We start from the raw sequence: 26,092 nt of genomic DNA, 5'->3' as shown, positions 1-26,092 counted from the left end.
GTGTGACGTATATTGAGAGCACCGTCGGAGTAAGTCCGGGTTCACGCCTTGCCTTTCGCGTTCTTCGCCTCTTGGGGAAGAAACTTTGTTCCACTTGCATGGCTGTGTTTAATATGGAAACCTGTGGTCTCGCCCGTTTGTCACGTGCTTTCTGATTCATGGTTATTACTTTTTCTAACCTTTAACCGCCGTACCGCTTTAAAACAAAGAACTATTAAAGTCTTAAAGCGATGCTGACTGTACAGCTGCTGAGAGTAAATCTCTTTCCCATATATTGTCAGGTGCGACGGCCTGGCTTCTATTGATCATTTCTAATGGTACATCTCTACCAATTGGCAACAGTAAAGTTCCCGTTCCCAGAAAACTATTTTCTTGCAAATGCAGTGACCATTGTTTTTGTAAATATTAGAACGTGTTACTTTTTCTTATTTCTGATTCCATCGAATAAAAGTAGAGCCACTTCATAAAGTCTGTCATTAAGGACTAAAACCCCTAACCTTTCCTAGAAAATAAGAGATACTATAACATATTATCCCCGCAAAAATCAAGATGGGTCACTGAATAACCTGTCGAAATAACAGGGATATTTCTTACATCAGTCTCTTTTACAGTCTTTACAATTTTTAGGCAATAATTTCATTTCCAGTTACATGCTACTTCCGGACCTGAAAACAACATACTAAATCAAAAATGGATGACAAGGGCAGGTCGTGCGCAGGTGCAACCGTTTTTAAACGGTTAATACGTTTATGCGATGCCTCTTTCGTGTCTTGATATTAGCCGGACACGAAAGAGGCATCGCATAAACGTATAAAGATATGAGTTCGCTTCTTACTTCGTGGCCTAGTCAATTCTGAGCGTACCCATGCCCCCTAGCCTGTGTACAGCCGCCCCCCCCCCCGCCTCAAAAAAATCGGAAAGGAGCTCCTTTCCGTTTTTTTTGAGGGGAGGGGCGGCTGTACACAGGCTAATGCCCCTTCCCAGGGAATTTCTGTCAAGTTCTCACAATGAGGTCTGCCCGGTGTCAGGGCATTTGTTGCGGTACCTGTTGAATTTTCGTCTGTTTTCCGAAAGCAGCGGCATGTAGCTCTATACAGTGACAAGGGTGCGTTGGTCCTGGATACTTTTACTACTTATTTTGGTTATTTGGGGCGCTTTAGATTTATTTATAATTCTCCCAGTTCATGGTCATCGAGGAAGGATAAATCTATTACTAAACTACAATCGGCGACAAAATTTTGGAGACAGTAAGCAAATAGGGTACCTTCAGAGAACAAAAGAATCCACCCCCCTCCCTCCTACCCTCCATTCATCATCATCATCATCATCATTATCATCAAGTCGAGCTAGCTTGGGCATTCATGAGTCTATCTCTCCATCTATCACGGTCCTGCAACAAAGCAGGGAGGTCGTTTAGCAGGCATCCCGTGTCTCTACAGAGTTGATCGATGTAGGTGATTGTAGGGCGACCAACGCGCCTTTTACCATGGTTAGGTGACCAGAGCAGTAGATCATTTGCAAGTCTTTGTTTTGCTCGCCAGCAGTGACCTGCAAAGCGCATTCTTCGTTCACGTAAGATTGTAGAAATGTCAGGGATGGGTCAATTAAGCTACAGTTTGGTTGGATGGTGTCTCTAGGAGATGTTAAGTATAGCTCTCAGCATCTGGTTATAGGTTCCATCGAGCTTGGACTCGAGCTAGGGATTTAATTAATGCCGGACTAAGGAGAGACACCATACATTAAAACTGACTTAACGCTGGCAAGAAAAAGGCTCCGTTTGAGGTTGTCTGAAAGAGCGGATTTCCAGACTGTGTCCATTTTATTCAGGACGGTCCAGGCTTTAGCTATGCGGATTTTCTTGTCTTTTTCGGTGGAATTGATTTCGCTTCCTAAATATGTAAATGATTCCACTGATTCTATTGATTCTCCTGAGACAGTTTGTATTGAACCTTGCTGGTTAAAGCTAATGAAATTAGTTTTAAGGTTCCAAAGGTGGAGTATTTGTTGTTTTCTATATATAGGTAGCTCGAACAGTGGCACAACATTGCATGGAGGGGATGGGGGAGGGAAAGACTTATTTTCCCCTTTTGAAGTCAGTAAAACGTCAGAAATCCCCTTTAGGGCGAAGTGTCTCAACTAATTTTCTCGCCGATTGTTGCTACCACTAAAACTCCTGCCCCCTTCTTTATTGTACACAATTAAGACTCTTTCAACTTAGGAATTACATTTAGTTGAAAATTCCATTGAAACAATTACAAATTGCCGTCTGGATTAAACGATTTGAGTGATGGTTGCACAGGACCAATTCATTTACAATTGGATTTAATTGAATCGTTCTATTTCTGATTTACGTCCGCTTTCTCGCAACGTCGTCGTTTAAGATGAATGTTTTTTAAAGCACTTTACAGCAAATGTGTAACTAATGCAGCTCATGTAACTCTCTACATGTCTTGCAAACCTCTTCTTTATTTTCATGAAACAGGATTTTGTTGACTGACTGTCTTTTAAAAGCATTTTCTTACTCAATAAAACATTAATTATAAGTCATGGACTTGTGCAAATTACTTAAATGTATCTTGTAGGTAGTTTCGTCAGTTTCGTTAATCTAAAATTAGAGCTAGCTTACCAGAGTGTGAGAACTACTGGGAGTAGGTGTGTGCAAAATAGTACATAAAGCATAGTTCCATTTTTCCGTTCAAAAATTTTCAAAAAGTTACCAGTACATCCCGAGGTCAGCCCTACAGCAACAAGCAACAACGATAGAACTAAAATAGACAAGGATGAGTTTGGTTTCCACTGAACATTCTTAATAATGTCTTGAAATACGCAGTTGAAATAATTAAACTTATTCTTGCAGGCAACTACAAGACAACAAAATCGAACAGCTTCCGCTTGGGATATTTTCCAGTTTATCTAGGCTATGGAATTTGTAAGTTTGTATTGTTTTTTTTTATTGTCTGTTGTTTATTATCGAGACTACAACACCAACGGTCTAGTATGGGCATGCAACCAAGTATATTGTTATGGTTAATTTTCTATCTCAGGTAATTTTTGTTCTTCTTTTGTTTTTGGGTTATGCTAATAAAGTTGAAACACGAGAAAAATAAAAATTACCTGAGATAAAAAATAATAATAATAATTACGACATATATAAGATTCCGTACGAGTAACCTACGCGGCTAGCATACAAGGAAGGCATAAAGCCGCGAGTAGTTATACACACAAGTGCAACACGATCAGATGTGGACAATACTCATTTTAAAGTGTTGCTATTTTGTTCCATTATTGCTAATTATGAATAACATGAGTGACAGTATTATTGTTCTATAAAGCCTCATATTGCTGGTATGCTGAAATTGAAGAATTAAACTGTTAGTTACATGTACAAGGCCTAAGTGGCCGCATGTAAAATACCCTTCTTCGTTACCGTTTCAAATGTTACAAAATTACAAAGATTACAAAATTTGGAGCAGTAGACAAGAAAATGCCCATAAATCCCGCAGGGAATTAATGTAACTTCCCAGCTCCCCCCTCAAAATTTAGACAACTAGCATTGTATTTCTTATCCTCAAATACGCATCGCTCTACATTAACACTTCGCAATCCTTCTTTGATTATGCATGGAGTACTTAATTATGGTCTATTAAGAAGTCATAATCCCGTGTATTGGCTACAGATGTAGAGGCTTTACTGGTTTCTTTTTTCGCGCTTTTAAAAATGGCGTATGAGAAGCTTCATACTAGTAATATGCTGAGAAAACCATATGCAAAAAATGCTGAATTAACCTGTTAATTCCTTGTGCAAGGCGTGCGTATCACCACGGAAAACGGTTTCTATAGCTTCAATCTCAAACCATACCAGACGTCTGATTGGCCAAAAGCTACGACCAGAATCTGTTTTAAAGTACAACTCCAAGTAGTGATTAACCAATACGGGTAGGAAGAGACTCAGAATACTAACTCTGAGATGCAACACTTTCCCGCTGTCCATGAGTATCTGGACAAAACAGGCCAGAAGGTTAGCCAGTGAATTAAAGATGAAAAGTAAGAGAAGCCATTGGGATCAAACAGCGAAACAGAGACAGGGGCTATGATCTCCCTATGGCTTTTCAATAATATTTTGTCACGCGGCTACACTAAGCTCCAGAAGTTTACAACATTAAACTACTGTCAAAAAGTTGTAGAAAATTTATTGCTTATAAATTAGCATTGTGATTACAATATCGTTAAGCACGAGGTATTAAAATTAAGTGTATGATTGTGCTACTTAATTTGGGTTGTAAACATTCCCCAAAGTCTTTTAATTATGTTGTGTACAACACCATTCCATGAAGTTGTCTACTTTTTTTCTTATTCCCTCCTGCACTCAGGAAAAACCAGGGCATCAGTAACTGCTGAAGAGGGTATCTGTTGCTTTTAATGATTCCCTAGAAAAGACAAAAAAAATCATCTATGAAAATAAGGCACGCACTCCTTCCAGCCTAAAACACGTCCGGGCCAACAAAAATAATTATTGTCTGCATGAAAATACAATCCCATCGGCCACCACTTCCTACCAGCACAACCTTGTTCATGGTGAGTGGTCTCTTGCAGCTGTACAGTGATGCAGTCTAGAAGTGTGTTGCTGTTAACACATTCAATAATTACATGTACATGTATACTATTCCGAGGTACTCCTCCATTTCAAAGTGGCACCAACCAGAAATATCAGATTTTCTCAAAATCTCTGTAGTAAATACTGAGTGTGTACATGTACATACAGTCCGTAAAAGCCACACTAACAATGTATTAGTTTAATTTTTCATGATTAACTTACATCTTCATTGTAGAGCTGTTCAATCCCTTGCACTGGGTCAGTGGTTTCAGTTGTGCATAAATAACTAGTTTTTAACTGTATGTGCTTGTAATTTGTGTGATATTTCTCTTCAATGGCACTGTAATCTTGAAATCCGTATTTACGTGGCTGTAAACAGAAAACAAAAATATTTCACTTTAACAGCTCATTCTTTGTAGAGTTTGCTCTCTGAGTATTGTCACTTGCACTGGATGTCTAAAAGAGGCCTTGTTGGATAGAAAGTGTACATAAAATGTACACAACTGACCAATAACAAAACTTAATGCCTTGCTTACCCTTGCCATCAGCACCAAAAAAAATCCCATCACAGGAGAAGATGGAGACTTGCCATTCCATTTAAAGAAACTAAGAGTCAGCATTGAGCAAAACCAAGAAATTGATTCAGTCAACCCAACTTGGAGGTGATAATCCAACTGGACCACAAGAAAAAGACCTTTGTCTTTTAAAACTTTCCTCCTACCAGCTATGCAGGCTAATAATGGCCCCTCTCCATCACTTAAAATTCAAATGCTCCATCCATAATAAAGTTTAGTAGTTGTTGATGTTGTTGTCCTTTGTCAAAGGATCAGCTTACCCTTCCCACTGCACATGAAGGAAAAAAATCAACATGGCTGACTGAAACGCTAACCTTTACCCCCTGCCCCCAACATTTGTGACCCTCCACGGGAAAACGTACACTAACGACCTTCCGTTAAACGTTAGAAAACTAACGGATACTTAACGGATTGCTAACGGCTCTGAAGTCATTCTAACGCTTTGTACTAACGTTCTAACGCTCAGCCCTGGCCTTCTAACGGTTTGTCTTAACGCTCTAACGGGTTGTCCTAACGGTCCAACGGTCCGCTCTAACGCTCCAACGGTTTACGTTAACGTTCTAACGGTTTATACTAAAGTTCTAGTGACTGATCACCACTAAAGTCTTAATTCTATAAAATAAACGGATCATAAGTTGTGAATGATGTATAATAATCAAATAACACATGAACTGCGGAAATTGAATCAGAATGAAATGAATCGAATCGGTCACGTATTATCTCTTGCCTTTTAGCGAAGTCTTTAGTTAAACGGTCGATCAAAGAAAGAAAGCGTGGTTTTGCAACAGCTAAAACTGATAATAACATTCAATTCCCCATTCCTCTTTGTTTTCTACGTGACATTGGCAATTGTCCCTAACGAAACAAGCCGAAAAACGGAGTCGTAATCGAGCGAAAAAGCGGCACCAGACCACCATCAATAAACAACTTAGCCTGTTCCAGGCTCCGAGATGGTGGTGGAAAGTCGTTCAGTAATAAGAAATGCGAAAAACGCGCGAGTGCCTGGCACAGGCTATAAACAACTGCGGCCGACAGTCAAAAGCGTCTCTTGTTGAGAATCCGCTTACCAACTACAGCGAATGTCTGGCAGGTTATCTCAATCCATCTTAGTTATCTTATTCCAAAAATGCATCAGTGGAACTTTGAGTTTGGTGGAAAATTAAAATAATATTAGTCGACTCTCGCTCACTGACATTCGAACTAAACAACTTTATGGAAATTTTTGTTGACATTTGATCCACCGGGAATGAAGAGCAGCGGAAGCGTTGCGTGACGACCCAAGGAAGTGCGTTCGAAATTCAAGGAAGGGAAGGGGGTCGGGAATGACATATGTTTATACCGCTTCTCAAAATAGCATTACAATATTCTCTTTCAAAACGGATGGTTTATTTACAGATTGTTTAGTTATAGTTTCTTTTAAAAACTGTAACTAATGCTATTGTAGTCTAATGCTCTGACAAGGGTATAGCGCGTCCGGCGAAGCACGGCAATTTATTTTGCGAGAGTCTTCTATGCAAATTTAATACTTTTGCGGCTTTTTGCTGCTGGGTCTGTAGCGCTTGATAGAGGATTTACAGTATTTTACTTCCAAACAAGAACAAGGGGAAAAGATGGCTCAAATGCACTTTACTAATCTAGAAAAAAGAAAAAAAAAACTAGACGCGCCGCTAGCACCGGCACCACAGCTAGGAATCGAACTGGGAAGCGAGGATTCGCAAATTAAATACATAACCAGTGCGCCACGAAAGTCACACATAATCCAACTCTATTTTTTTCTCTTCAAAATAACTTTTTCCAGCACGCGGCTGTGTATCGATCACACAACGTTTATCTAAATTTATTGTCAAAAAAAAACTATTTATCTCCGGTTGATTGACACTTCATGTTCACATACTTTATGCAAATTTCTTTGATAAGCTGAGAACTGAAGTCAGCATATCAAAGTATTCGAACCGCTTTATGGGTTAACTTAAGGAACGGAATTATGCAGTGGGGGGCGTTGAAGAGAATATGGTAGGAAGCCGTTCGAACAGCTTGGGTGATAATTCTCCATTCAAAAAATTTGTTCATTTGCCGTTTCAATCGACTTGGTGCGCCTTGTAGAACCAGGGATACCACATTCTTTTTTCTCGTGACGCCACAAATTCACGCTCGGCAACACATGCCAAATAAACAATTACTCATCATGTTAGTTGTCGCTAAGTTTTCTAACGAGTAAAGATCATCAGACTAACGGATTGACTAAGGAACGGATACGGCTAACGCTCTAACGGGCAAGGATCGGGTGCTAACGGATCAACCAACGCCACTAACGGATATGATTAACGCTCTGACGGGCAAGAGTCACCAGCTAACGGATTTACCAACGCTACTAACGGTTTTCATCAATTTTTCTAACGGATGACTAACGGATAGCTAACGTTTTAGCCCGTTTAACGGAAGGTCGTTAGTGTACGTTTTCCCGTGGAGGGTCACATTTACAAAAACCGTAGAAGAATAAAAATACTCTAATACAGTTAATATTCCTTTGTTGTTACATACATGTACATAAAGAGGAGTTATTACCTTTCTTTGAATTTGGTTGCATTTTCCAAGCCATGCATTATGGGTCAAACATGCACCCAAGGTTAATTTTTGAACAGACAAGCATTCCACTATATCAATTGGGGTATTTGTAAATAAACAATAGACAAAACACTGAGAACATTTTAGGCAAGGTTTCTTTAAGCACTTGCACAGAAATATTCATTACTACAATGTTGCAGCAGCAACTTTTATGTTTAATTTACACTACGGTATGTACTACAATAATACAGCCTGTTCAGGTGTACACATGTATGTTAACTCATGATTACACTGTAAGCTGTAGTGGTACATTGTACATAATACACTGTATCTACAGAATGACCAGCCTCCTCTCTATCAGCAATATTTTATTGAATATTTTTGTTTACCTGTTTTAATTTTTGGTCTAGTATTTCAAGTCAACATAAATACTCTTACTCTTACATTTTATTACACGTGTACATTTCTAATAACCAATTCTCATTTCAAGACATTCTTTGACTGTAAAGCTCAAATCACTGTATCAGGTACCTTAAATCCTTTAAAAACTTTGTAACAGATATCTTGCTAGTGTTTCACAACTGGACATGCTCTCTGCTGTGAAGAAAACAAAGGAAATGATTAAGTCCTTCAAGGCAAAAATTAATAATATTATTTTGTAGTTACTCAAATTTTCTTGCCTTGCACATCAAGGAAACAAGAAACTTTTAACTTTTTCTTTCCGTCTCTGCTTTCTAACTGTGCATTTTTTAAAACCTTACAATGAGAAACCATGGCATTATAAACCAACCCTCGGAAAGAGGGCATATCATTAATTTTGTATATGTATTAAGCACCCACCAGCTTTCTCCAGCTTGCACTGTACTCATGAGCAAATAACCAAAACTAAACAAATCAGGGCCTGCACTTTACCTTTTTATGTTATAAAAAACAAAGACATTGGTGGGTTACAGCTGCTGAATGGCAGATAATAATTAAAAAAGTAATCTGTGTTATAAAATAATTAATATTACAAGAAATTTGATGCTGACTCAGGTCAATTACATATAAAGGTTCTAAGAATAACAAAACATGATTACTATTTAGAAAAAAAGGTCTTTATTGTCAAATAAATTTTCCTCACCAGTACCATGAAAGAATCGAAATGTAAGGAAAACAGTGTGGAGCACAACTACAGTAATTTATTCATCTTGATAAGTGAAATGAAATGGAAAAAGATTTGCTTATTTTTGGACAAAAAAGTTGTGTTTACACCTGTACTAATGTTAAAGCTTAAAAACTGATTCATTGACTATATCAATGTGAGCGTTACATGTTTTTTTACAAATCTTTGTGCTATTTACATACGTACAGTGGAACCCCATTGATACAGTCACCAATGGGTCAAAAAAATGTGGCCGTATTATAATAACGGGGCGCCCATATCACCAGGGCAGGGTTAGCCTGAGATCATGCCCTCTCCCTATTCTCCCTTTATGTCTCTCACGGGAAGATGGCATGATACATTTCTTTGTCGGATCACATGTAAAAAAGCCAGAATCTGGACTTTTCCCTGATTGGATAGGAAACAATACGAATGATTTGCGCTGTTCCGATTGGCCAAAATGCCGCCATCCGTTAGTTGTTGTTGATTTCAGTCTGCATTTTTGTTTGCGTAATGAGCAGTGAATACACACGCGAGTTCGTTATGAAATTTCTGCCGGCTCAGTTTTCTTGAATTTGAAGAATGCCTAAAAAGAAATTTCATCCATTGAAATATTTTCCATCTCATCGTTTACACCGATCATTTGAATGCAATTTGATACCGGCTACAAGTTACTGAAGCGACAAACGGGTTCACTTTTCAAATAATGAATTCATGAATAGAATCTTGACCCGACTTGGCTGTAATTCCTCCTTCAGCAGAAACCTGCGAATTATTTTGAGCGATCTTCGCTTTCACAACACCTTGCAGTTCGTGAAATATGGTGCTTCAGCCTAATTTTTTTTTCACTGCTTTTGGTACAGAACGAAGTCAACGAGCTTTAACCAGTAAATTCTTTACTATTTGTAGCTGTTAAATAAAGGTACGGCAGCTCCAGCTAGCAGTATTTCATCACAAAAACAACACATTTAAAATTTTTTTAGGAAGCGCCATCTGAACATGGACGTACTTAAAAATTTTCTTTTCCCTAAAACTGATTTCAAAACAGACATTATTCGCGCCAAAATTCGATTCCCGTATGATAAACGCTTATTGGCTAATAACATGACAGGTCGAGTAGACGTTAGATTATGTAAATTAGGGGGTGGTTGACGGCTTGTTAAATAAATGTATCAGGCGTTATTTTTTTCCTTCTCGAGCCAAAGAAGCCAAAAAAAAAAATAAAAAAATAACGCCTGATCTCAGGTTAGGGCAGGGTCAAATTTCATGACTTGAGGCCATTGTGGCAAATACACCATACAGTGCATTCACACTTCTTGAGTGACAACTGTTCTCTTTAATGAACAGCCGGGATGTAGTAACTACTGTAAAAAGTACTTGGAACTTTCCTTCAGAACATAGAACACTTTTAAAAATCAGCCATATATAATTAAACCGTCCCAAATGGATTTAAGTCTAAAAACAAAACAAGAACAGGCTCTGCTAACTAAACTACATGCAGGTCAATGAAATTGACATGTCACAGGAATTTTGAATTTCTAAATTTCAAATGAGTGACCGTATAAATGGGATGAAATTATAACAGATTCTACTGTTTGCGATTTTAAAGACCTGGGTCCAGTTGTTATTCGAACGCCGGTTAGTGCTAACCCAGGATTCTTTATCTTTTTATCAAAAGCACTCTCTCAGATAATTTTCTCTATTCTTTTTAGAGTATCCAATCATCACTGTCTTGTAGGCAAAGAGAATTAAACTGAATTTGCTTTTTAAGCTCTCATATGTGAGTTTAAATTTCGCACTAACCCAGCTTTGAACAACCCGGCCCTGGCTGTTAGCCGCATTAACAAGTGACCGCATTAACAATGGTTTTTTTATAAGAAAATGTGACCTCTCACGCGAAAACGTACACTAACGGCTTCCCGTTTTCGAACGGAAATCCGTTCACAAGCCGTTTCTCATCCGTTCACAAAAAATTTGCATCCGTTCGAACGGCTTGGGCGATCCGTTTAAAAAGGAAGTCAAGCCGTTCGAACGGCTGTGTCATCCGTTCACAAAAATTGCCCAACCGTTCGAACGGCTAGTGTACCCCCCGGGGGGGGTACTGCCATATGTGGGCTATATAGGTATGTGCCGCTGTGAAGGGTATGGTTTTCAAGCAGTTTACTCTAGGATAGGGTATATAAATCAGAGCGTTTGGCTCTAGAATAGGGTATCATTTTTCAGGAAACTGATCAGTTGGTTGAAGATTTTATCTAGACTAGGTACACAGCTACTCTAGGATAGGGGGATTTGGGGAGTTTACTCTAGTATAGGGTATCATTTTTCAGGAAACTGATCAGTTGGTTGAAGATTTTATCTAGACTAGGTACATAGCTACTCTAGGATAGGGGGATTTGGGGAGTTTACTCTAGTATAGGGTAGCAAAATTCAGCTGAACTAGCTCTGGTAAAGGTTAAGGGTTCCAGGCTCCCAGCGGCACATCCCCACCCAGAAATTCCTAAAGTGCCCCCCCCGGGGTGTACCCGTTCGGAAAAATTTGCATCCGTTCGAGCGGTTTGGTCATCCGTTCACAAAAATCATCCATCCGTTCGAACGGCTTGTGCCATCCGTTCACAAAAATTGTCTATCTAGTCAGGTCTCTTAGGGTCAGGATCGTTACAGAGTTGACAAAAGCACCAAACTTTGCACAGCGATAGCTTATTGCAGTACCATGAATATTAGAGGGGGTGCCCAATGCAAATATGCCACTGAAGCGTGCTAAACAGGATTTAATTATTGTAAATTTCACCTGCTGGGGTTCCTGTGGTGTTTTGATTGAAAATTGTTATTTAATACCTTAAATCACTCTGAATTCTATTCTCAGGTTGTAAACAACAATTTCACTCGAACATCTGGCATTCCCATCCCTTTTTGCTTATTGATTGTGTAATTAAGTTGATTATTACTGTGCCCTTAAAGCAAGTCCACAGTCCGCCCACATTTTCATAAGTCATTTCTAAGATGGCCTCGTCTTTGCTTCATAACTTGCAAGTACTCAGCTTCTGGGGTCTCTTCTCCTTTTCCAATGTATTTCAATTAGAGGAGGCCTTATTGTGTGGCTTAAGCCTTATTTATCAATTATTACTTGTCGTTACATGTCACTTTAAGCTGAAGAAAGCAAACAAAATTTCAGAAAAAAGAAATTGTCAAAGAGTCTGTTGTATCACATATTATCAGGGATTTATGACAGCTATTCATGAAGAACAAATAACGAAATGACAGAACCCAAAATAGTTCTTTCCTAGGGAGGTAATTAATTTTTCAGCTTAACATAGGCCTGGATGCCATTCAGTCTCTCTTTACCCAGTTATCTGCTAGACGCAAGTGCATGTTTTGACAGAGAAGCAAGCACCGTGGCACAAGTCATATCATTTACAATTTCCGCAGTTTGTCTAAGCTTAACAAAGCAAAAACAAACAAAAAAGAATCTGGTCTCATAAACGAAAAAAAGAAACAAGTTAGCCCAAGGTTAAAAAAACAGCACAGTTTATCATGAAGCCTCTACATTTGGCACTGAAGCACTCATGTCTAAAAATAATAACAGCTTATCAAGTCGTAAAAGTGAGACTCAAGAGGTACAAGATTGACTCAAATGATAAATGGTGAATAGCTTAACTGCTGAAACTGTAGAAAGGGGGCCGGGCTAACTTTTAGGGCCTGTTTACATGAAGGAAGGGGACCCCAGGTAGTATAATCTCTCATTTTAATTTGATCACGTTTACATGATAGGTGGGGTCACCCTTCAAGGTGGGTAGCCCGGTCTGCCACACCAGGTAACCCTCTCAGCTGAGGTCAAACTTTGCCATGTCAACGTTTCAAGGTGAGGAAACCCAGGCTAGTCGGGGTCGGATTCGAGATACATCAAATTCGCGCAAAATTCACTTTGGCGCTGGGTGGCTTCACATAATTATTAAAGGTAACAACAGAAAGCCACAACACTGAAGGTTGCAGCAAGAGCAGCAATTGAGCGTAGACGTGGTTTGCCAGCATTTTTCTTGTTTACATGGTTAGCGACCATTCATATAATCTTGAGAAACTGCACCCCAGGATGCATGGCGGGGTTGTAAGATTGCATGTAAAGGAGGGTTATTTTTTTACCCCACCTAAGCAGGTTACCTCACCTACCTGGGGTCCCCCACCTTTATGTTAACAGGCCCTAAGTCTCAGGAACCGTGAAACTGGTAATAAACGGTATACCTAACCCGGGACTAGCTGTGATACTACCGGCCATCTTCAAGAACGTCAGCATAGCAGCCAAAGAAGCCATTATATCGGTGTAAAACGAATATTAGATGCGGTTGTTTCATGCGTCTTGTTTTGTGACTATTTCTGTGTTCGTTTTTGTCGCCATCTCTAAATATCAATCATGTTCAAAACACCCCTACTAACAAAATATTTCGTAAAGCTCTTTAGAATGATACTCAGCAATAAAAACAAGGTGTCACCAGGAGCCGATTTCTAGGCTCCTGGTGTGGCAACATAGGCATAAGTGAATGCAAAGTTTTGCAGTATGTAATCTGTCAAAAATCTGTTTGAGTGGTCAAAGTTGGGACTGATGGGCTTCTTTATCATGACCACTCCATTATTATAAGGGACCAGGCCATAATTATTGTTGACCCTTGCTTTTTTGGTATTTTAGGTAATTTTCCACGGCATTTCTTTGTGAAAAGCTGGTAACTGAATTGCTCTTGAGGAATTCATGATCTTAAGATTTCGTAACCACGGGGCATTCGCCTTATTGCATCAAACAAATTACGCTATTTCATAAATGATGTATAATTGGTTGGCTAAAAGAGGCCTTGTTCCTGTAAATTTCAGCTCTTCTGAAGTTAGTTTGTTTGTAAATTGTAACGCACGCGACGACCTTCCTTTTTTTGAAAGATCGTATAGACGTACCATTAACACTCTGGTCCAAGGGCTCTGAAGTGAATGAGCCGCTTACAGGTGTATAGACATGCAGGGACCTCATACACTTCTTTTTAAATGCAAATGTGCAAAAAATAAAGAGTGTTAAAAATTCCTGGAGAGGCATGTTTTACAACCTCGTCCCCAAGGCTTAATAAAAAGGTAGAAAAAGGTAAAGCGACCATATTTTAAGTCAATAACTCGTGACAGTCATAATAAGTGATAAACTTGAGGTCGACGGTGCGCTCCTTTTACCCCCCTCTCTCCATTAATTCTCCATTTTAAAGGTATTTAAAGCTAGTCAAAGCTACACAGAAAAAAGAGAAGTTGAAATAAGGAGGTGTTGGCACCGGGCTCGAACTCGGGACCTCTCGCCCCGAAGGCTGCGCACTAACCAACTGTGCCACCCTTGCTCCTCCTTTTCCCCCTGAGGACGAGGTTGACATGTTTTAATCATTATCTCAAGGACAGGGTTACCAACGAAGCAAATTATAATCTAATCTTAGCTGCACAATTACAAAGTGGGCGCGTTGTCAGTTACGGTTCATGAGGTCGTTCATGTGGCATGTCAAACTTTACGATTCTATCGTTTAGGATGTGATACATTTGAGTTTTATGTTATTGTATGACATCTTTGAAAGCTGGCTTTGTGATCTGTTTAAATTGATATGTAATGATATTATCACTGGCAAGTCTTAGCAGTGACACTGATAGCCGCACAGTCCGCACAGTGAACATGGCCACACTTACCGTGTGGAGACTGGGCACTAGTCAGTATTATGTACATGTAAAACTATTTTGAATAGTGTAACAACAACTAAACATTACCAAATTAAAAACTTAAAAATTTGCAACCAATGTTTTTTAGCCAAATCAAACAAGAAGAGTACTCACCACAGGACACCCAATCTGCTATTATAGGTGAAAGTTAACCCCCCCTTTTATCTGTAATTAGGACCATTTGTAACGGGCACCCCCTCCAGTATTAATCGGTAGGTGCTAAGGAAGCTCTGTGCCAAATTTGACACTTTTGTCACGTCTGTAACGATCCGGCCTATATTTTGCACTAAGAGACCTGACTAATCCGTTCAAACGGCTGTGGCACCCGTTCAGAAAAATTTGAATCCGTTCGAACGACTTGGTCATCCGTTCAGAAAAATTATCCACCCGTTCAAAACTTCAATCAGTTGGAACCGTTCATTCAAATGCCTTGGATCATAATTAATTTTTACGCTGTTCAGATGGCCTTATGTAATGCCTTGTGGCCGGTCGTTTGCGAAACGAAGACACGAAATGGTAGTTTGCGAAATCTTGTTCTAGCCGTGCTTCGTTGCTTTCTTGCCGTAACGTAACATTGATCTCGAACCAAGCGTGAAATTCAGAACCGACCGAAAAAAGTCTGACAGAGCGACGAAAATTAATACTGTCTTGTGTAAACAACTGTTTCACCGCAATTGTTCAGTCGAAAACGTGTTCCTCTGATCCCGGGTAAACTACTAAGAAACTATAGGTGGAATTGGCGATTTCACTCGTTTAATGACCCGCTGCCAGAATCACGGGAAACAGTCTATCAAACGAAGAGAAAAGGGTTTTACCAGTAACACTTTCTGATCTTTCTCATCGCGAATGAAATTCGAGTCACTTGCAAAACTCGTTGCGTAGCACGTGACCAACATCTACTCAGTCAACTATCTGATGATTTATTTTTCGTGAACCAAAACTCTCGTCATTTTTTGAAAGGCCTAAGATTTTTTTTGCAAAGAACAGTGTAAGACTATGGCATAGTTCTATGAAGCGACGGTTTGTTGCTCGTTGGCCAGCACGGGTGAGTATCACGACAAGCGTGACATCTCGAAGTTTTCTCTGGCGACGTGACGCTACGCAATTAATTAGTTTCAAAACGGTCTGCTATGATGCAAGCTTTACTTTCATTCATAATTCGATATTCAAAAATTCTTACCGCTGCCGATTTATTCATCGTGATTTGAGCTTTTTAACATTATTTCTATTCACGTTTTCCATTTGTGATGGCCATAGCAAGTTTTTATTTAAAAGCATCAAAGCGTTTAATCGCTCTTTTTTTGTTGTTTGTCTAGAACAAGTTTGTTTATATTCTGCGTGGCGAAAAAAACTCACCCGTTCATGACCCGTTCAATTGGAAACAGCCATAATAAAATTATTGTAGAATTTCTGCAACTTGTCCAAAGGTAAATCTGCGACAAATGACCGAAATTTTACTCGTGCCGTTCAGCCGTTCAGGTCTACCGTTCGAATTTTTTTTTTTTTTTCATCCGTATGGCCTTTTTGCCGGCCCCACAAAAAGTGGCTGTATTTAATGAGTCGACCGTATTACCAAGGTGGCCGTATAAGGTGGGATTCCACCGCAGTACACAAGATTTCCTTGGTGCATGCAGCATATACACCCTGTATGGATGCTTACCAAAAATGTTTACGATAAACAGAAACTGTGTTTAAATATAAAAACAAGGTGCTAGTACATGTATACTAAAAGTGCATGTAATTTCAAATCAATGGTCAAAGGAACAGCAAAGATGAAAAAAATGAAAAACAATTGACAAGATTCTGTTTCAAATTCCAGCTCAACTCAACAGATACCTCTAAAATAATCAGTTTTTTGGAAAAAGGATTCTCCAGAAGAATTATCAGCATTTTTATTCGCAAAGACATGTTACTGTGCTCATTTGTTTACAGGAAACTTGTCAGGTATAATTATTTGAAAGGCATTACATGTATACTCGTGCAAAATTTACCAAGCAAAACGAACAAAGTATTAATTGAGCCTGATCTCAGATGACAGAAGAAGAAACGACAGGTTTTCCAAACTGTCATCGAGTCTAATCAGTTTATAACGTATTCATTATGTCTGGAGTGCAAATTTTAGAAACATTCCATGCTGCACTTAGCCCAATCAAAACCTAGTTGCCCAGCAAAAGTTCAAACCCTTCAAAACTAAACCCATAAACTGTGTCAACTCAGGCTTCATTTAAGGATTAAATAAATTTTGTTTACATGAATAAGTGCTTTAGTACTGAAGGGTAACTGGGTTTTCTTCAAGAGATTGCAAAAGTCTTGGGTAGAAAAATACTAGTAAAGGCATGGTCGAAATGTTGATCAAGTTTCACAGGTTACATTATTTTTTGCACGACCTTACATGAGTATACGACATGTAGATTCAGGATGTAATTTGTAGAAAATGTTTAAACTGAAACTGTACAATTACAACATAGACAATTATAATCATGTTTAGAGCTATTCTACGCATATACAGCAATTTAACACCTGCGAATAAGAACCTGTGCGGGATTAAGAACCTCCTGGCAGAAATTTGCCACTTTAATACGCAAAATACAGGAACCTGTTTAGCCAATTAGCAAGATCAAGCAGGTTCTCATGTGTGGGTTAAAGTTAAGGTATGATAAACAATTAAATTGTTTATCATACCTTAACTTTAACCAAGGAGTGCAACATTGAGATTGTAAAATTTAGTATAACAAGAACATACACTGTACTGTACCATTAAACTGTATATTATGTTTGGTAATCAGCTTTGTTGCCTGTACAACTGTAGAGTCGTTATAATAATACAATTGTGAATAAATATTGTATTTTTAAGACCAAACTCAAGTTTATCCAGGTAGTCAACAATCTACTATCTCCTTCATAAAAATTAAGAGCCTAATTAAAAACCTATTTAGCCTACAGGTAAATTACAGTGTACCAATAAGTACCCCAAAATACAAGAACCTCCAGTGTTGTACAATGGCTTTTTTTTGACAGAATTCAAAAAATAGTACTGGTAGGTTATTATTGGCGGGTGTTTTACTGCATGTATAATCAATAGCAAATGAAAGAAAAATAATTATGATCAAAGTATTCACTCACTGTCACATCTGTCCAAGCTTCGTCCATTTTTTGGCCTCAAAACAAACATAACGCAAACCTGTAGTACACTACACTCGCACTTCCCAATAACACACGCCCTCAAAACGTTTTTCTATATCACTTGAAACTTGAGTTCCATGCACGTCAATCAACATGCAGAGGAAATTGCAGATTCACCACTTGTGCAGTCAAAAATAATTTGCACAGTGATATTCATGTCGATCAAAATGCATCAATTGAGAGTATATTTTTATCTACAGGTCTGTGTCTTTCAGCTTTTTTCATCGTCGTGTAAAACCCACCAAATGGCCGTAAATCCGTAAGCATCTTTGTTAAAAATATGGCTTGCACCACTGCCAACAGTTTATTGTTCCTACAGTACATGTATCTTTATTTTTCTTGAGGGTTAGGTATGCTTAGCTTTAGAGGATTTTAAGAAATTAAAGAGGGCTGCATATGTTTTTTTTTAAAAAATTCATACTAATGGACCATCTTGCTCTTGTGGACCCTTGCAATCATTGTGTGAACAAGACACAAAATTGAAAGACAAAGGACTCCTCCCTCAGAATTAATTTTGTTCTGGAGACATGTGACCAGAGGTAACCAGGGTGTCTCTTTCTCTCTTGCTTCGCCGGAACGGGTGGGAGAGAACCCTGGGAACAAGGTTGGGCAAGAACATTTTTGAATAATGAAGGGGTTTCCAGTTTCGCTGAGATGGGGGATTATAATGTTGAAGCCAAATGGACAATGGCTGAATGAAATAGCTGAAACACTCTTTTTTTACTACACAAAGGTTTTCAGGTAGCTAAGATTAATTTTTGATTGTGCAAAAACACAACACATGAGAAATCTGCCAAGGAATAAAGAAACGAAAAATATGTATCAGCAGAGAAATTAATAAATAATTGTCTTTTGAAATGAGACCTTTTTATCATAAAGTGAATATTGATGGGATGTGGATTTGTCAAGTTGTAGAACTTCTTATCATTTGTCATGCTATCAAAGAGAATCAAGAGCTTTAGATATCTTACAACAAATGCAAGTCTTTGCTCTTCGAGTGAAACACTGAGAGAACTTTCTCTAGCAGATAATGGCAAAAAACAATGGAAACAGTTGATTGACATCCATGCAGACTCAAGTTTCAACCAACAGAAAAAACGTTTCAAGGGTGCCGGTTATTGGGAACTGCTGTACAATGTAAAATCTTTGTTCTCAACATTATTCCTTTGTCAAATGCAAATAATAAAATGCTGACAGTACACACAACTTACATGTATCACATTAACTTAAGCTAGCATGAGGTCTTCTCGCAATCCGGTATTAAACATCATTTGTCAGTCAACGAAACATTCATAAGACAAAGAGATACATGTAAACTCATCGGCAAATCAATGATACTGGTTCTCTATGTGCTTTGAACTTCATACACTGTACATAGCTTGGTTTTTCAATAAAAATTTCCATTGAAAGAGCTAACTAGTAAATTGGTCTCTTGTAAAGTTGTTGGAGCGACCCATTCTTCTCTTGTGCTTTAATTTATTGCTGTTCAGATCAGAGCATGAGAATGGTAATGAAGCTCAAGAAAAGAAGCATCTTTAATTTCTACTTTTTCTTCTTCTTCTTAATGCTTTATTGTACACAACTATGACCTCCGTAATTACATTTGAAAGCATCATGAATGTTGATGAAGGCAACAATAATATAAGGGTTGTAAATCCCCAAAAAGGCAAGTGCAAACAGGACCCTGGACCCATGCAAGCTACAGCATTAGAATGGTGAAAAAATAATACACTGTAGGTTTACATTAGCGAAACAACAAGTTTGCACATGTAACACACTTTTTCATACATTTTATCACTATCACTATACAACTACCACACAAAACTTTCTAAATACGCCGATTCAGGGAAAAACCGGAAGTTGCATGGAAGCGAGGCCTAAGAGCCCTTCGGCCTTTGCGACGCCTGGTGGTAAAAACAGATGGGTTGTCGAAAAAGTTTCAAGATCAAGTAAGTAAATATTGAAGTTGTCAAATTGACACCCGACGAAAGAACGGGAGCTTAAAAATTTACAGGTGTACAGTAAAACAGTAAAATTCTGGTAAAAATGTAGAAGAATAAACCAAGGCGGTAACAAGAAAGTCCTTTACGAAGTAAAGTTTAAGGTGAAATGATTTTATAACTTCATAAACCGACCGAAATATACAATAAATTCATTTGTTTCCTGGCCCACAGAGTCAAGAACCTTAATATTATGTTATGCCTGAAAATAGAGACAAGTTTATGATCCTGACCCAGGCAAAGGCTTCACCAAGGCGAAATTAGCCCAACTCCAGGAAATTAAAAAAAGGCCAGCTGGATACCACTCAACAGGACAAGCTTCATACCGATACCTTAGATCACCTTATTTAAGGTATCATCCAGGGTAAAAACCCATCATTTTTCGAAATTTTCAATTTTTAGATGATTAAGTAGAGCTCATCAAGAGCTTTCTTTTAAAAAAAATTCCAGAAAAAAATGTTTTTTCTGTGCAGACTTATGGAGCGCAAAAGTTTTTTCTATGCTAATTATTTTAATTGATCGTTGACAAGTCCTGTCATACTTCAAACGCATGCCGCTGTTGAACCAAGCTAATCACGCAATTTGACGGAAATCGTGGTCTACACAGTCTACAAGTATAGAGCTCACTGTTTTTCCCTGGATTTTGGAAGTGAATGCCTCCAAAGAAGAAAAAAGAGCTTGTCCGTTTTCGTCCTTGACTCCAAGACGAAAGGAGACGACAAAATCGTTTTGCAAAGTGTGGGTTTCGAAATTAGCAGAGAGTGACAAGGGCTCCTACTACAATCAAGAAAAATGGCTAAAAGATGACAAAGCTTCTGAAAAACCCATGGAAACTACCGTGAAATCGAGTTCCCGATTTTGTTAGCGAGCGGAGCAAGCTTTTTAGGTCGCGAAGCGGCCAAGCAAGCGACAAATTCGCGACCAGTCCCGCGCCATATAAAAATCGGACGAAGGACTTTTTTGAAAGTCTATTGTAGCGGGAGAGCAGCTTCAAGAAAAACTCCAGGAAGCCGTTTGTTGTCGATTTTTCCAGGGAAGTGTCGAACTTTTAGAAAATGTATCGAGTAAAAGTTGGCTTGGCTCAAAATGAAAACTGCCCGTCGCAAATAACTAAAGATGCTTTCTCGACAACAGAAGGATCGAACAGAGCAGAGCGTTCGAAATAGATTGTTCATCTGTTGTTGGGTTTCGTTTGTAACCTTTTCCTGCTGTGTCTCTATTGTTGTCCCTTTTCTGGTATCCATCAACATTGACAGCTTTGGTGTTATAATCTGTTATAATCTTGTCACGGGCAATATGCCGCCAAAAATCTTTTTCCCCTGTTTTCTCGAAATGAAAATCAGAGAAAGTTGAGGGTACGTTTTAAACTCCAAGTCGGCAACCCGTGAACCAATTTGGCTGAAATTTGGCCAACTTACTTTCAGATAGTTTTTCTAAAAAACCGTGTCTGCGAATTTTGATTTCTTTTTTCGTTTTCGAGTAAGAGTATTTTTTTCACAGGTAGTGCTAATGATTTGCTATCCCTAACTTCAACTGCTTATAACAAAAGAACAAAACCACTTGACAAAAATCTGAGACACGGTTTTTTAGTCAAACGTGTTAAGAAGCGAATGCGATCTTAATTGGCTTCTTCCGTTTATTTTTGGCTGGCCTGGACTTAAATTTACAGCGACACCCACTTTCACAAAAAGCTTCTCATTTCTGAATTGCGTTAATATTTTGATTTTTTAAAAGGAATAAGTAATAATCTGGAACTATTAAGCTTTCAGAAAATGTACGGTTTATGGGGGTATTTGTTAAAAGCAAAAGCACTAGCGCCGATCAACGTGGGGAGGGTGCTTGAGGGTGGATGATACCTTAAAGGAATGGGGCAAAGTAACTAAAAAAAATCTCTCTGTACGTATGCCATTGCGGAAATGTTGTACATGATCTTGATCATGAACTATCTAAACCTGTTGATAACGACGTTGTTTTTTTGGGCCTCCTACAAAAAATATTGTGTAAAATATAAAGGACGTATGATCGTTAACCCAGTAGGAAAACCCAAACTTACACCAGCCGCGTGTGATTTGAGGAGATGTCACGGAACAATGAAATAAAAATCAACACAAGAATGACGTTCCTTGCACTTCTTAGCCAAGAACATGGGGAATTCCAGGTAAACAAACAGTAGAACATGACCCAATCATGGCCTTAAAGCTTATCAAACCAAGGCATCATGCAGACACACCAGGTCATAACAGGAGGGGCTTGTTGTCTACTTTTTGTGATCCCCGTCCTTTGAAATTAAGAAAGTTAGACCCCTAGGCTGTTGAAAATCTCAAAGTGGACATTGTCAGAGTTAACAAAGGTGTTCCCTTTCAATGCTTCTGATATCGTACATGTGAATTTCCTAATTGAAATTGCTGCTAAGGATCTGCTAGATACAAATGCAAATGAAAGGTTTTACTCACATCTGTTTCTTCTCCATACAATAGTACCTGTTCTCCAACCAAATTCATGTTTACCAAATAAAACAGTGTCTCAAGTCAACTCAACAAACACAACTGACAATACAGACAATGGTTGATGCGACCACAAATCAGTTTCAAGATCTCACGTGACTCAAATGCATTTTGGCATTATTAGTGGCCAGCACTGAATGATTAATGCTTGGATAATGGGAATTCTAATAAAAAACGCCAGTATAATGTGAAAATATGAAATTATTGGCCAGCAAATTAAATGAGAAAAATTTTTTTCTCAGATGTCAGCTGTACGCACGGGCGTACATGCGTATATGGACGCTACTCCCCTGGGTTATTGTTAGCACAGGTCTGTTATTCACTCTGATTCTACATGTGGAGAATCCCTTATTATAATCTATCATGTCACAACCTAACAAACGATGATTTAATATTTGTACACTAACTATTAATTGAGTGTGATATTATACCTTATATCCATTCCTAAAAAGTAAAAATTAGAAAAATTTTTTTTCCAGGTGTATTTATGAATGGAAAACATCGCCAGTATTCAATTGAGTGGCATCTCTCACACTACCATAATAAGTTAGATGGGAAATGCTTGGTTCTATAATACTTCTAAAACGCTATAAGAAAAGTAAAGTTTCATAATCTGGGAACCCAGTGTAGACTAAGTGAATATCATCTGGGATTTACGAGAAGCGTTACAGACCAAACGTGAAAACTTACTCCTACTTTCTTACTTTAGAAAGTTATTTTAAAAGGATTTCTACTTCTAAACGTTTCACTTCGGCAAATTGTTCGATTGCTGGAAGACCTATAAATTAAGAGCTTGTACTTTATCGCTCAATGATGATTTTTCTGACCTTTTTATTTCCTCATGCGATACTTTTCCTTGTGTTCCTGTTCTTCTTTAACATTTAATTTGGCTGAAAACCAAACAGAAACAGTAGGAGATGCCTCCTGATTTTAAGTTGACCTTTCTATTAAAATCGATGTCCGATGAGAGTAATTCTGTCATCGTTTTGTATGAAATGCTCTGGAGAACAATAGTCCTCTTTCCCATCTTCTCCTTGATTCAGGATCTGATGAAAATTTCTTTCGTATATATGTGAGATCAGGCCGATTTTCACTCCGATTATGTTACATGGCTGCTGTACTTGTCTTATTATGCTTACAAGAATCTTGTTGTTACGACGCCATTTTGAGTATGAGGGCCCTTAGGCCTCGCTTCCATGCAACTTTCGGTTTTTTCCTGAATCGGCGTATTCTTTCATGTTTTACATTTTTGTGTCTGTATGGACGACACAAGACAAAAATTTTCTTTTTGTTTCTCTGAACTTAGATACATGTACAGTCCTTGAGATTTCAACTAGAGAAAAGCTTGCCAACATTTAGCAAATTGCACAAGGTGATGACTTTTGAAACAGTGCAAATTTACTTCTTAAGCCGTTGCTGTAGTGGTTGCCTATTTCCAAGAAGCCATTAAACTTTTGATGCTCAAGTACTGATCCTACATGTATACTTAACAATTTTCCAATAATATTATTGACGTTCCCTGATATTTACAAAATTTAATGTACTCGTTTCAAATTGGAAAGTTTACCCGCTTTTATGAAATTGGCCTGCTTCCCAATGTATTCTTGAAAAGAAATGTTTTTAATGGTAAATCAAGTTCATTCCTATATTACTAGAAATTGTAATACTTTCTGCATTATTTCCAGCCCGAACAAATATAAGACTTTTTGGTATAAGACTTCACAGTCCAAAATGTTTCAATTTACAAAGTGCTGCTACTAGATCTCTTTTTAAATCTACATGTACATGTACATTGAAAGCATTTCTCCTTAGCTGATTCTCCAGTGCTCCAGTGATGCTTTAGTGCACCAGTTGTTGCACGTTTAATTAAGTTACATGTACTTTTTTTTTCGAACGGGCACCTAGAAATGTTGCTCGGGCTCCTAACTTCTTTAGGACCAAAAAATTTTCTCAGGCAGTAACCTTGAGGCAATGTATTGAATGACTGTATTTTTCTGGCAAATATAAATGAAATGAAACTGAAACTGAAGCTACAGTATCTAATAACATTCCATGATGTGTGCACAACACACTTATCCAGTGTACTTCAAAATATTGCTGTCATAATTTGCGCTCTAGTGCAACAGAATAAAAGCAGTGTGTGAAAATGCAAAACTGATGTCACACAACACATCGGAGACGTAATGTCAAGTTTATGGAATTCTCCAAAACTATGCAAGGTGTAGATTACAAAGAAAACAGAAAAAAGGCAAAGGCTTACACAGAAGCCCGACCAACCATTCACCATGATCTTTTTCTTGCATTTCTCTTGAAAATGTCTCTAAATTTTGTCCTTAGAGAGCTGCCAATTCATTTTGGCTGATTGCACTGTTTTCAGTGGTAACAATGATTCTCTTATAAATGAAAAATACTACCACAGCAGCAGTGAGAGAGGAGAAAACTTACAAGAAACCTAACATTCACATTTGGATTCCCTATAGTACAGCTGTATCTACCTGAATCACTTTGCTGGCGAACACATCGCATATTTCCATCCAACAGTCAACTGAGCAATCACCTGAAAAAAAAAAACTTTATTTGAGTCTCAATTCAAGGTATTTTGCACGAAAGTACTAATTTAGGACACTATTTTTACGCCTCCAACTGGAAACGGGACCGCCATTTTACGTGGTCATCCGAGTCACGCGAAGGTCTAGCCGCTTGCACTGCAAAGGGAGTGCCTTCATTTCTCAGTTATTTTAAGACCCTGAGTATTGAACTGGCCCCAGAAATCGAACCCGCCACCTCCCGCTCTGCAGTCAAGCGCTAATCCTGCCGTGCTGAGACGACTTCACTTCGATATTCTTCGGTGATTATAACGATGAGCACATACGGTTATTTTGAAAAATGACAAAGAGATAATCGTAAATGGATTACCTTGCAAATTCAGGAGGAAAAAGCATACCGTATGTATAAGAAATCGGTGAGAAAGCGGCATCACTGTATATCAGGGCGGATAAATGTTGGGCGGTGAAACGAGCGCGCCGCTCTTCATTTAATGTGTGATGCGGAGTAGGACTGGCACGAGCGCTCTTTCCGCGCTTCCGGTGCTCTTGAAGGCCGGCGAAATTTTCCTTTTTGCAAACCGGAAATCCTATTTTCTTTCTGTAATTTCAGGCCACAATGTTAAATAGATAAATTCGTTTCACAACAATATCAATAAACAGTTTCATATGTTTGTGTCTGTACGTCTGTAAGTCAAACTTTTTGGTCGTATAATGCCAAAATTTGAGTTTAATTTGAAAGTGTTGAATACCTCCTCCTTCCACTAAATATCACCTAATCGTCTTTCGCCGTTTCGTTTGCAAAAGCTTAACACTTCTTAACCTCAATTTTTACATATGTTAAAGGGGGATAAATTTAATACGACATAACAAAAAATTAGATTGATATATATTGATATAGTGGCGTTGTACTTCTTCAAACTTTGCTTCTCGGGTGCAACGCGCCATGGCGATTCGCGCAATGCGTTGCAAATCCGGCAACCGCATGTAAACAAAATTTAGTGAAGTTAGTTGTAAGGTTTTTTCTCCTTTTTTCTCTCTAAAACAAAACAAGATAAACAGTAAAAACTGAGGGGAAACTAATTTTGAAGTTTCGAAGAAACAGAAAGACGTATGAGATGTTTTTTTCAAAATTAAAAAGAAGGATGATGGTGATTGAAATTAGCATAATTTCACCTTGCGCGAGCTGCACGCATTTATAAAATACACGTCATCTAGTTATGAAGCACGATCTGCTTTCTTTTAGTTTTGCCATGGATGA

General features: G+C 38.4%; 1 protein-coding gene across 4 annotated transcripts in view; it reads right to left on the bottom strand.

The window, feature by feature from the left end:
• Positions 1-4,169: 4,169 nt before the first annotated feature.
• Positions 4,170-26,092, bottom strand: part of LOC140946275 (uncharacterized) — a 111,405-nt gene continuing 89,482 nt past the window's right edge. Inside the window, exons 1-4 of one of the 4 annotated variants that reach the window (XM_073395375.1) lie at positions 8,265-8,333; positions 5,130-5,436; positions 4,816-4,962; positions 4,170-4,426 (exon numbers count right to left, since the gene is read on the bottom strand). In XM_073395375.1, coding sequence (XP_073251476.1) covers positions 4,304-4,426; positions 4,816-4,962; positions 5,130-5,213 — 354 coding nt within the window. In that variant the 5' untranslated portion in view covers positions 5,214-5,436; positions 8,265-8,333 and the 3' untranslated portion in view covers positions 4,170-4,303. Of the gene's footprint in view, positions 4,427-4,815; positions 4,963-5,129; positions 5,931-8,264; positions 8,334-26,092 lie in introns of those variants that run through there. The other 3 variants (XR_012166832.1, XM_073395383.1, XM_073395368.1) reach the window with 3 other exon arrangements.

Source organism: Porites lutea, chromosome 1 (genome assembly GCF_958299795.1).
Source record: "Porites lutea chromosome 1, jaPorLute2.1, whole genome shotgun sequence".
Lineage (NCBI taxonomy): Eukaryota > Metazoa > Cnidaria > Anthozoa > Scleractinia > Poritidae > Porites > Porites lutea.
Note: the sequence above shows the minus strand (reverse complement) of the source record. Positions and strands in the feature narration are given on the sequence as shown.